This window comes from Mustela erminea, chromosome 3, assembly GCF_009829155.1.
Source record: "Mustela erminea isolate mMusErm1 chromosome 3, mMusErm1.Pri, whole genome shotgun sequence".
Classification (NCBI taxonomy): Eukaryota; Metazoa; Chordata; class Mammalia; order Carnivora; family Mustelidae; genus Mustela; species Mustela erminea.
Genome location: NC_045616.1, coordinates 152,930,251 through 152,943,010, shown reverse-complemented (window position 1 = coordinate 152,943,010; position 12,760 = coordinate 152,930,251). Strand labels below are relative to the sequence as shown.

Genomic DNA, 12,760 nt, shown 5'->3' with positions numbered 1-12,760 from the left:
GGTTATTAGAGAAAATATACATATGCAAAAATAGTTCTAAAGGTCCACTATCCCATCTGTGCAGAGAGTACTTCCCACCCTTGAGTGCTGGGTGCATACTGTGTTGCATTTGAATTCTTTTTTAACCTGTGACTGTACTTTATGCCAAAAGAATATAGCTGATGCCTTTTTTCCAACAAATAACAAGTCTCTGGGTAAAACCACATGCCGACTCTCCGAGAAGCCTCAAGCAGGTGTCCTCCTCAGGGTCCGTTGTGTTTCTGTGTTCCCCTCGTGGGAATACCTCGGGCTGTCATCACAGAACTGCTGGGCAGGGTCAGGCGGGGGGGGAGGATTGTGCAAAACTAATGAAAAATCACCATCTGAGAAAGAATAGGAAATGTATAGAATTTGGTTTCTTCTTTACACAAGATATGACAGATCACTTATAAATACTGGTAGATATTTGGAATTTAGACATCATCTACATTATGTATTTTTATGGTATCCATATATTAATCAAGTTCCCAAAGTAATAAAATACTACCAATGTAGAAATCATCTTTAATAATAATTTGGAATTTGCAAGTTTAAACTAATGGTTTTCATACCATTTTCTTTGGCTTATTTCCTGTCTGAGATTGTCTTTTGGCTCACAGCCCACCTTACATCATTTTAGATCATATTGTAACTGGAAAGAAAAAAATGCAGCATTGCTGGCTAGTAATTTTACTAGCTGCCTTTAATCTATCCTCAGAGACCAAGCTAGTCTGTTTTAGAAGCTGATACATCTTCATTTAATTTATCTTTCAAAAGTTAAGGTTCCCTTAGAGGCCACCATTATGAATCACTTCCTTTGCCGGAGAGGGGAAACACACGAGGGTGAACTTGACTGTGGGGGAGGGACTGGAGATGTTGACCTTCACCTCTGCTCTTCCGTGTGCTCCCATCACAACTGCACATGTCACAGAGAGAAATTTTATCTCTTAGCCCTTATAATTATTGGCGAAATACTAAAAGTTAATGCTCTTGATGGACAAATCGGGAAATAACTGTGAAGACATTATGTGCCTTCTGCGAAGCTACTCCACTCGTGCGGAAAATGCATGGCGGGAACTCCTTTGCAACTCAGACTGATTTGGTTTGTTGTTTATGAGTTGAAAATGGTCAACTCTTTGATTTCCCAGTAAGAGGATTTTTAGATATTTTGGTTTCCTTCCTCTTGATTTGCTGGTTGACCCTCATCAGGATCTCCAGTAGATGCGCACAGGGGAAGTAGAAGGGATGCAAGCAGTCATGGCGGCCTGAGAACAAAACCTTCTCATTTTAACTGCAGTAAGATCGGAGGCTTACCCGTTACCGTAAATAAACTATGTTGTTATAACCTGGCGTGACCACAAGCCACCAAAAACCATTTTCTTGGTCTTTGTTCTGTATCCTGCTGGAATCTTACAGTCATCTAATTATGTAACTACCTTTTTATCCAGACCTCAGAGCTGGGTGTCACGGAACACGTTGAAGGAGATCCTTGCAAATTTGCACTGTGGGTGGGGAGGACGCCAACCTCAGATAATAAAATTGTCCTTAAGGTATGTTCATTTGAAACTTGGGAATGTGCTGTGGGACAAGTTTAATGTTTTTTTTTTTTTTTTTTCCTGTTGTTGAAATATATTGGTGTTCATATGCTTTTATTTGCTCTTTTTGTGTTCTCTCGAGATAGGTGATTATCACAAAAAGAATAATAGAATAAATTCAGTTTGGTACTCTAGTGATAAAATGCCTTGAAATAAACTTTGCTCTTCTACGATAAAGGTCAGATGGAGAGAAATCTCTTTAAACTTCTCCCATTCTGTCTGAAAAAGAATTAGTCGATTCCATCAGAAGTACAGGAGGTTAAGGTACAGGAGAAAGGACATGTGGCTCGACAGCTCTCACCGCACACTTCGTCCAGTTTCCAAAGGCAGATAGGCACCTGATGAGCTTGTGAAGGCCTTGGGCCATTCCAGGGCTGAATGTGCTGAGAGTCTTCATGGGGTCCCAGGCTCTTTGGCTTTCTGGTTAGGGGGCAGAGAAAAAAGGGAGATAATGATCAGTTACAAGGGTTGATAATATTATGATTCAGAGTGTTCAAAAACACGAAGGGTGCTTTTGGGGGGTATATATTGGGATGGGGGAGGCATATATGTTTGTATATTTGACTTGAACTCTGCCTCCATTGTACCAGCCTTTCCAAGGAAAGACACAGGGCACTCAGGTGTCTTGTGTACTCCCTCCTGTGTTTGAGAAAATACAGATGAAACCATCTTTTTTAGCTTTCTGGGAAGGCCATAAGTGATTTTGGGATGTTTTGTGGAAGATGTTGCTGAAGATTTGTACAATATTGGGAGATGAGCCAAAAGCTTAATGGGACTCTGGTGTATGAACTTGCATGCCAGGGATTCTGTCTCATACATTCCTTTTAATCTCTCACCAGTATTTCCAGCAACTATGAATTTCTCATCGGTACCTTGCTCTTAAAGAATTTGTACTTTAATGGAAGCCATTGTGTTTGTAAGATCTTTATTCCCATGGAAATGATGGATTGTTTTGCAATGAATATATGATTACCAGCCCAGTGTGTTCTTGTTAGTATTGGCATAAAGCCCTATAAAATAGAAATTGCACTGATCGCTAAATATTAGATAACAGAACTTTCCTAAGCCATAAAAATTTTAAAGTATTCTCAAAACCATAAAACTTCCAACTCATAGTAAGTATTTATCCAGATTAGCTACAGTGACAGATGTCAAAGGGTGAATCTGAGAAATAGTGCCAGATATTTTAGTCAGATTTGAACTACTTTCATTTAGGATATAATAAAATACTCATGATGCCGTTGAAGGATAAGGCTCCCTACAGGCTTTATCAGATGAAAGCATTCTAGGGGAATTTCGAGTAATATTTCTCTGCCTTCCAAGGAGAGACTAAAGGAAATGATGTCCTCATTCATTTTAGAGATTACTTTGTGGTGGTGGAGCTGGAGATGGAGAAGGTGGGGGTGGAGGTGGAAATGCCAGCTAAGATGGAGATGATGGTGGAGGCAGGGACTGAGGTGGTGGGGATGGTGGTGGAGGTGGTTGAGATGGAGATGGGTAGGGGGGTGGTTAGGATGGAAGTGGTGGTGGAGATGGTGGAGGAGGTGGTTGGGATGGAGATGATGGTGGAGGTGATGGTGGTGGAGGTAGTGGTGGATGTGGTGGAGATGTAGGTGTTGGAGATGATAGAGGAGATGTTGAGATGGAGATGGTGGGGGGGAGGTGTTTAAGATGGAAGTGGTGGTGGTGGAGATGACAGAGGAGGTAGTTGAGATGGAGATGATGATGGAAGTGATGGTGGTGGAGGTGGTGTTGGAGATGGAGATGATGGTGGAGGTGATGGTGGTGGAGGTAGTGGTGGATGTGGTGGAGATATAGGTGGTGGAGATGATGGTGGGGGGAAGGTGTTTGGGATGGATGTGGTGGTGGTAGAAATGGAGATGGTTGTGGTGGAAATGATGGGGGAGGTGGTTGAGATGGAGATGTGGTGGAAGTGATGGTGCTGGAGGTGGTGGTGAAGTGGTGGAGATGGCGGTGGTTGTGTTGGAGATGGTAGTGGAGGTGATGGTGGCAGGGGAGACAGTGGTGCTGGTAGAGCTGATGATGGTGGTGGAGGAGGTACTGATAGAAATGACAATGATACTGATGGCCTAGTAGTTAGAAAACAAAGCTGTGGTCTTTTTTATGTTGTCCTCTGGAAGGGAGAACCTGATTTCCAAACCCTTCCATAAATGGATGGAGACTACTTAGAGTCCAAAACAAACTATTCCCATCTCTTAGACAAGTGGGACCTTTTATTTAGTATTTAGCTGGCTTACCTTCCTCTTATTTTTCTGAAAAATTGGCACGTGTTTTCTTTGTTTAATTTCTTTAATGTCAGGAGAATTCCTCTCCATAAATGTAATGATCACTTCATCCTATTAAATCATGAGAATTTCATTTCTTTGTGAACCATATTTAACAGTTTCCCTCAGTTGTCTCTAAACCCAGCCAAATGTTCTTTCTCAGATTCTTCTCTCAGTTTAACCTGAATGCTTATATCAGGCATTTCAATGCCAGTAGATCGGCAGTTTTCAGAGTTTTGCACTGAGAGAACACCTCTTTTCCATGCACAGACTCCCCTAGTCCCTGATCCTCCTGCCTCTGGCCCCAGAAGAACTTGAGATACTGCTTTCCAGTCTCAGGTCTGGGAATGGAGGCCAGAGGCTGCTTTTATCCTTTATTTAGTTCCCTGTTCCTAGCTCTAAGTGACTTTAAAGACACAGCCTCCAGTTAAAACTTTGTACACAGGAGAAAGATAGTCCCAGCTCTAATTTCCTTTCCCAACCTGGGCCTTGACCTTTCTGTTTTTGAAAACAAGGTGCGCCATGAGAAAATGCTCCCTCTTGGTCAGGATCTCAGCTGTAATCCCTCTGACGACTGTTTGAGTCATTTACAGGGAATTGTGCTTATGTCATAGGAGGTTGATGTTTTCCACAAGGAAATTAAAAACTGTTACTAAGCCCCAGAACATGCAAAAAGAAGGAAAAAAGAAAGAAAGAAAGAAAGAAAGCTTCTTTGAGGCCAAGAGAAAGGAAAAAAAATCTGGAAGGAGTACTGCCCTGTGTTCATTCTGCAAATGCTTATTGAATATCGACTGTGTGTCATTTTCAGAAAATAGTTCTCAAAAGTTGTAATGGTGTTGCCATCTGTGATTGGCAGTAGGTTAACTGGTTTACGCTACTGGTGTGACCAGGCGTAGGTGAAGGCAGAGCTTGGGAGGCCGGGCTCTGACGTCCACATGGATGCCATCTGTCCAGCCTGAGCTTTCCGGCTGCTTCCCATGCCAGCCGTGTGACCGTGGGCCCATTTCTGACCTGAGGATAAGGGGGGGCCTGACTCCACAGAGTGCTGGGGCAGCGAGCATGGGTGCAGGTGGGGCTGGTCTGGAAACAGAGTGCAGGGGACGAGGCAGAGGGACATGGGTACCAATGCGGGTGGCTGGGAACCCCCGACCGCTGGTCTTTGCCTAAATTGCTTCAGGGACACTTGGGCTTGGGATCAGCTGCGCTTTCATATTTACCCAGAGCTGCTTACAAGGTTTGCAGGCTGGGGAATGATTGATTATTACAATATTTGGAGATCAGGAGTAACATATGTGCTGTAAAATAAAAATGGTTTGACTGAAAAATACTCAAAATATAAAAGTAAACATGGGATGTGGTTGCTGTTCTGCTGGAAAGTTATTTTGAAAATGGGAAACAAGGAAGGCGGGTGACCTGAGCGTGGTTAGTGTGGGTTCTGGAAAGGAGAGCTTCCGTATCCTTACTGACTCTCACACCTCGTTCAGGCTTCCAGTATAGAGAACAAGCAGGACTGGATAAAGCACATCCGCGAAGTAATACAGGAAAGGACTATTCACCTGAAAGGAGCCCTGAAGGAGCCCATTCACATCCCCAAGACGGCGCCGGCAGCAAGGCAGAAGGGGAGGAGGTTAGTGCTGGGACTCAGGGTAGGTGTGTTTAGTTGGTAGGGAGGGAACAAGGCGGTGTTAACTTAGTGTTTTTCAAAGATCATCTTTCTTAAATATTTTGAGGAATTTTTTTTAATATAGTTTATGTGTAACCTCATTCTTAGCAATGAAGTTGCTTTGTCAAGACCAGAACCTCCTTCAGCTTAAAGTCAAGGGGCTCCGTGCACATCCCTTTCTGTTGCCCTTCCCACAGCACGTGTGAGTCTGGATGCATGTCTAGGTCATGCGTGGGACCGGGACAAGCTACATCTTATCCTAGGTGTTCATGTTTCTCGTTTCTGTGATGGAAATGACCACAACCGTGTCTTACCACTGTGTGCGTTACCCGGAGGACACGTGTTGGACACACAGCCCGGCGCGCAGCCAAGGTGGCCTCCTGTCACCGTTCTCGCAATGCTGGTGCAGTCACACAGATGGCTCTGTGCCTCTTTGAACAAATCTGTCTCTCCAGTGACTGACAGCTGCCCTCCACCAGTCTTGAGAAATCCAGCAGTGTCAGGAATGAAAACTTTGTTTGCTTCTTCAGGGATGGAGAGGATCTGGATAGCCAGGGCGATGGGAGCAGCCAGCCGGACACCATTTCCATCGCCTCACGGACGTCTCAGAACACGCTGGACAGTGATAAGGTAAGCTGCAACCACCACTTTCTTTGGCGGGTGGGTGATGCAGTCTTGGATCTGCTAGGAAGCAGCCTGTTTCTATCTATAAATGACAGTTTGGCACCAACATTTCCAGACAGTCGCTATGTGCTAAGTGGTGCTGGGAGTAGAAGCAGAGACAAAAAGTTGGGGGTGTTGGGTGTAAAGTCTGAGGATTCAGGAAAAATCGCCTGACCTTTCCAGTGTCGTTACATGGTTTTCTGTCAGGGTGTTCTAGGGCAGGTGTTTAAGCTGTAACTTTACAGAAGCAGAAAAACTAGTTATTTTAAGTTAAATGCTGCACAGAGCCCAGATGAGAAGCTGCTGTGAATCAGTAGGGGCGCGCCGGCATCCTCAGGTGGGCCCTGTGGCTCCTCCTGGGAACACAGGTGCAGCAGGTGCAGGAAAGGCACCCCGGAAGGAGCCCGTGCCGGTGCCGGCTGGGCAGCCATTCTGGTCGGCAAAACATCCATGAAGCTCTCCCTTCTCCAGAAGGGGTGTAGAGCACCTCATGATCTGTCCCGATCAAATCCCAAAACCAACAAAATAAATGAGCAGGAGAATTCGGAATCCAGGCTGACATGAGGCACAGCTAATCAGGGTCCTCCATAAAAGCCAGTTGGGGGACATTCACATCAGCTAAATAAGTCTTCGGTTCCCACTGAGATGAGCACATGTTCTGTTTCTAAACTGCTAGACCAAATTCTCCAAAAAGATTATTTGATAGTGAATAGTGATTTTATTGAGTGCTATGGGTTCGGAATTCCTGCGTTTCCCACTATGTGATGCAGGCTGCTCTTTCTGCATTCGTCCCGACGAGGGGGCGGGGGAACACGCGGGAGTCTGTTCTTGGCCTGGTGTTTGCACAGCGTATTTGTAGCAGGAAGTGTCCTGACTTCACCGTCCTTTGGAAGCGACTGCTGACTTCCAGTGAGGGTCCAGTCTCGGACTGTTTCCATTGGCAGGTCTCAGAGGCCCAGATGGGGGCACTTTCCTCACCCAGTTTTGCAGAGGATTCCCGGTGTGTAATGCAGGGTCCAGGAGAGAAGGAAGTGGGCTTTAAAGTATTGCTTTCCTACAGTGATTTCTCTTTTAAGATCCTTCTGGTTTGAGTCATTTGTTTTTTCTATTTAGTTTTTTGAGTTCATCTAAGTCCTAGAAAGTAGAATGGTTGGAGTAATAGGATGGAGAAGAAAAAGTGTCTCATTTTACTTTGTTCAGAGCCCAGTGGCAAATATGTCTCGCCAATGGTAGAAATGAGGAAGGAGAGAAGGGACACGTCAGGCATCTGGGGTGTAATAGCAATGTTTCTTGCGGCCACCCACCTTCAGGCCCCTCACAGACTCGCCGTGGTGGGCATCACCAGCCACCGATTGGCCTGTCAGGTCCCAAGTTCATGTTCTTCCCAGATACACTCTCATAGAACTTACTCTAGAATTTCTTACTTTCATAGATTTACTCTAGAAATGAGTTTTAAAATTTACTTTGTAGAAATAAGAAATTTGAATGAAATTGTCAAAGAGATAAATAAAAGTATAAAGTTTTGCTTTTCTACTGGGATGTTAGGCTTTTTAAAGAACTATCTATTGAGTCTTCTACGTGTAGAGGTAATTCACCATTTTCTGCTTCCCTCATGTGGTGCCCTCTCTCCGAACGTCACTGTGGAGCTCAGAACTCCCTGATGACTGCTTCTGCAGCTAACAGCCATTACCCCCCACCTGAGCTGTACAGAAGCTCTCCCGCTGGGCAGCTCCCAGCCTGGCGTTGCCATGACTCCTAGCCATCTGGAAGTAATGACACTCCAGAACTGCTCTTTTACGTAGACCTGACATGTATTTCCTTAAATACCACTCCCTAAGATCGTAGGTCCTTGGTAGGTTCAAGAGTACCAAACAGGGATGAGCTGTCTTCCTAAGACCACAGACCTGCAGCCAGTTGCCTTCTTCAGTTCTTGGGTCTGTATTTGGGCTGAGAATAAAGAGCATGTGAGATTTCATGATGGTAACTCAAAATCTGGAGTTTGGAGAGGATGTTCCCATTCGGCCTAATGAGAAAGAAAGGAAGACTTTGCTGCCACGCGAATGCCAGGATTTGTGTATTCTCAGCTTCCAGAGGGCTTTCTTATTGTTGTCTTCCTGCTTATACTTCTAGTAGATATTTCGGGGTCAGTAGATGTATCAGGAAAATACATTTTGAAGATTAGGAAACTGCATCCTTTTTCGAGTCAGCTTTAGAATGCACTGTTGGACTGAACTCGGCTTAGCCAGAAAACCCCCTCCGGTCTGATGGCAGTAAGTTTTCTTGTCTCGGGGTTCTTTCCTTAGGTTTAAAGCAGCTTCTGATGACACAGGCAGATAGACCTGGCAAGGGAAATTACTTAACTATATTCTGCCTGTTGGGCTTAATTTATGATGCCTGTTGTGAGTTAGTTGTTATCGTGGACTTTGGTTACATTTCAGAAACTGGGTGGGGGGATGTTTTCGACTTGGCCTCTTGGAGCGTTCGTAAGGAAAAGTTATGTGCCCAGTGCTGTAGTAATGCTCTATGAGGCACACAGATGTTTCTGGAAGAGTCTGTTGAGGAGGGGCTCCTGGAGACACCCTCTTTCCAAGGAGCATTATTCGCAGAGCTGGGTACAAACACACCTCGCAAGCACAGTTCTTTCTTTGAAAACATCAGTTTTGAAATACGCCAGCCCCTTGTTCCGGGAGTGAGTTTAGCAGCGATTCTTGTCCATATTCATGGTACTTACGCTGATAAAATGATCTTATAAAAATATAATTCAGAGTCCAAAGAAATCAGATGGTTGCCAGATTCTTATCTCATTTGTCCTGAGCTTGTCTCCCTGAGGTAGGGAGGAGAGTGCTGAGCCAGCCTTCAGGACACTGAGGAGATGAGGGAGGTCGGATGACCCTCACAGGGCCACCCAGCAGCGGACAGCTAAAGCCAAGAACAAAATGTGGATTTAATTACCAGCTCGAGTCCAGACCTTATTATTCACATTAGCGCTGGTTATGGAGCTAAATATTTTAATGTATTAAAGAAGCATTTTTAACCTTTTTCTCTTCTATTTGCCTTATTAGTCTGTGGTTTATTTTATATAACAAAAACTTATATTATAAAGAAAATAGAAAATACGGGAATCAGATACAGGCTACTCTAGAACAAAGCATCTTGAGGTCAAGATGAATCACCGAAGCAAGATGAGGGGCCTGTGGACAAGCTGCCCCAAGCCCTCGGGGCCCGTGTGAGCTTTTTTACATCGTAAGTAATGCAGTTCTGATTTTTAATGAATGAGAAATTCAACTGAGACTGACACTTGGCATGAATTGCCCTAAGCTTACAATGTGAATCTATGAATCCACGTATTTAGAATAAATGATTTCATTTTACTCTTAATGAAGGTGCTGTAGTACTGTGTTGGGGATAGGGGGTTTTATGTAGTTTAAAAAGTCAACCAACTTCCTCTATGAAGTGACATCCTAACGATAGGAACTTGGCCGGATTTATGTAAATTGCAGTGTGCATTTTAAAATGGGGCCAAATTCACATTTTCGAGAAAGAAAACTTGCACTGAGCCTATTTAGGAAATGCCTTCCCTCTCCCTTCCAGCCCACCTCCCTGGCATACCAGGCACAGAGTGGCCCTGCCAGGAGCCACACGAGCCCTGGTTCTGATCTCCCGCAGCTTTGGCTCCACACTCTCCCCCCTCTGAAGGTGCTGGAAGCAAGAGGGCACCTTGGCTCCAAGGAGGAGCTCAAGCTGCTGGCCTTGCCAGAGCTCTGAGTCTCCCGGGACCTCACGTTGGTGTGCCCCTGTGTGGGCATGACAGCAAGTGCTTTAATTCGGAAGCCTTTCTCCAGGGCAGAATTTTAGTCTCCCTAGACAGAGTATACCAGCCGCTGCTCGCAGTGTGACAGCAGATGGTTAGCAACGAGGAAGTGCTCACCAGCCAGACCCCTGGGCTCTACTCCTCAGCAGCCCTGGGCAGTTAGCTCACCAGTCTGTGCTTCAGTGTCATCATCTGTAACTGGGGACAGGACTTAACGACTCACCTCACGGGGCTGTGCATACTGAAAATGTGTGATGTGCTGAGAACAGTGCCGAGCACGTACTGAGCACTTAATGAATCCCAGCTATTGCTATGTCTTTGTCAAAAGTGCTGCCTGCTCCCTCCTTCCTGGACTGTTGCTGTTCATTCCTGGTGGTTGCACATGGCTATCTGTGTCAGCCTCTCTGTCCTTGTATTTGCCCGCTCTGGATGGCAGTGGATTTGGACTGTGCTGATTAGGAGCTAGAAGCTGCCCTAAGAATAAAGCACTCAGTGTTAGTGCCTGCACATAAGCACTGGGGTGGCGCTTAGCAGTGAAATGCCCCATACTGAATGGGCAGTCACTGAAGAAGAGGGGGGATTCTTGCTAAAAACCTACCCCCCCCCACTCATCTTTAACCCCACAGAATGAGCCGTACTGTGGCTGCACATGTGTAAAATGACTGCACGCTATTCACGGATGTCCGTGCATCACCCACTGTGGGCAGGCCCAGGACAGGTGGTCCAGGACAGGTGGTCCAGGACAGGAATGACCCGGGAGATGAGGCCCCCGCCAGCAGTCTGGGGGATGGAGCGTACCTGGTGTTTGTGTCTTCCTTTTGCTAATCTTTGTTTTCTATTTTCCTAAGTGGCTGTGGTTTTTTTGTAACCTTTGACAAGTTTTTTAAGTGCTTTCATCAAACCACAAAGTGGAATGTAATCTTTGATAATTTTAGTTAATCAGAAAAACAAAATTGCCCACGCTAAAGTAGAAAGCCTCAGTTCTTTTTCTTTTCTTTTCCTTTTTTTTTTTTTTTCCAGTAGGCTCCATGCTCAGCATGGAGCCCAATGCGAGGCCTGAACTCACGACCCTGAGATCAAGACCCTGAGCTGAGATCAGGAGTCAGACACTTAACCAACTGAGCAACCCAGGCTCCCCAGAAAGCCTCGGTTCTAAGAAAAAGCAGATTTTTTTCTTTTTTAAATACAAAGCTTGGGTAGAAATATAACAACAATGTTTACTAAGATAGTGGTGCACTGAAAAGTGCTTTTTAATAATGTAAATTTTACAGTACTGATCAAAGTTACTGTTGAAGGTGATGACATAGTTTTGATTTGGACTTGAGCCCAGAGGTTTCTTCTAGTTGTTCTCCCTCTGGTGAGAAGCCCAGTCACCTGGCTAACTGACTGTCATTTCTTAGCTCTCCTGGTTGGTGCTCCTCCATCAAAGACAAAGAGTCATTTCACTTTAACGTTTCTGGATGAAGGATGGTCTGCTCACTCAGGAAACTCAGCAGATGGGTTTCTTTGGGTGAAAGTGTCTTACATAGCTTCGGGGTTTCCAGGACCAGATGACTCAAGGTAACAGTGGACAGCTGTCTACTTTCCAGCTCTCGTGCCTTTTTCTGTGTGAACCAACTAAACTTCTCATTCACTGGCCACCTTCCCTCCGTGCCTGTTTCTTCAGCAGGTGCTGGCATCTCTCGTTCAAGTATGTGAGCGAGGGGAAACGGGTTGCTGGTGCAGGTCAGGGTCTGGGAAGCCTTGAAGCCCGATACATAATCACTGTCCTATCTCCACTTGGCCTGACTTTTTACATTTAAAGTTTGCCTTTTTAGCTGTGGCTTTTAAATTGGGTTTTTTTTAACATCTCATTTTCCATTCCACCTCATGTATATCACACCGTCAAGGAGGCCTTGGTTCTAAGAATTATTTTTGTGTTAGAAAACCCAATTAGTGATCATGTCAGTAAATAGTGAAGAATTAACATCCCTGAATACCACACTCAGTATTTCTTTTCTCGATAAAATGTTAGGTATGGTAAGCTACCGTTTTGGGGAAAAAAAAAATTCTCTCACAGATTTCTTTTGCGTGTGTGTGTGTGTGGGTGGGTGTGGTAAAAGCCATATAAAATTTACCCTAATAACCATTTGTTGAGTTCTCACCGATTTCTTTCTATGCCCTCGATGTGTGAGAGCCCATGACAGTGGTCCTCACTAGAACTCAGCCGCAGATCTTGGTGGAGGCTTCCCCTGTGGACTTGGCATTGGGGTTGGCGTGAGCGGGGGCTCTGCTGCCCAGGTTTGGTGAAGTTGCCTAGTGGGAAGCCTGGGTAGGTGAGAGCCTGGGGCAGGATGCACTCCCTTGGGGATCTCTGGCTGCCAGTGGTGGCCTCTCTCGGACGTGTTGCCAGTAATGGCGCTGTACTCCCTGATCCCCTTGACCCAAGCGGCCAGTCTTTGGTCTGTCTTTTGTCCGCTCCGTGTGAAGCCGCCACAAAACCACAAGATTCTTTTGTGAGGTTTCTGAATGACTGAACCGTGCTGGGTTGTAGGAGGGACTGTTCACAGAGTTGATACACTTTGTTCTTTTGGGGGGAAATGGCTTTTATTAGACCGCAATGCCACTTTCCTTTTGAATTGCTCTCACAAAATTGGCCAGACACCCACCTGCAGCTGACTTCGGTTCTCGAAGTAGAATCATTTGCTGCAGGGGCTGCACCGTCCCCTGTGGCCGTTGTGACAGG

General features: G+C 45.3%; 1 protein-coding gene across 3 annotated transcripts in view; it reads left to right on the top strand.

Moving 5' to 3' along the window:
• Positions 1-12,760, top strand: part of TRIO (trio Rho guanine nucleotide exchange factor) — a 224,702-nt gene that overhangs the window by 131,478 nt on the left and 80,464 nt on the right. For all 3 annotated transcript variants that reach the window (XM_032337739.1, XM_032337740.1, XM_032337741.1), the window contains exons 30-32: positions 1,467-1,568; positions 5,383-5,525; positions 6,092-6,191. In XM_032337739.1, coding sequence (XP_032193630.1) covers positions 1,467-1,568; positions 5,383-5,525; positions 6,092-6,191 — 345 coding nt within the window. The remainder of the gene's footprint in view (positions 1-1,466; positions 1,569-5,382; positions 5,526-6,091; positions 6,192-12,760) is intronic.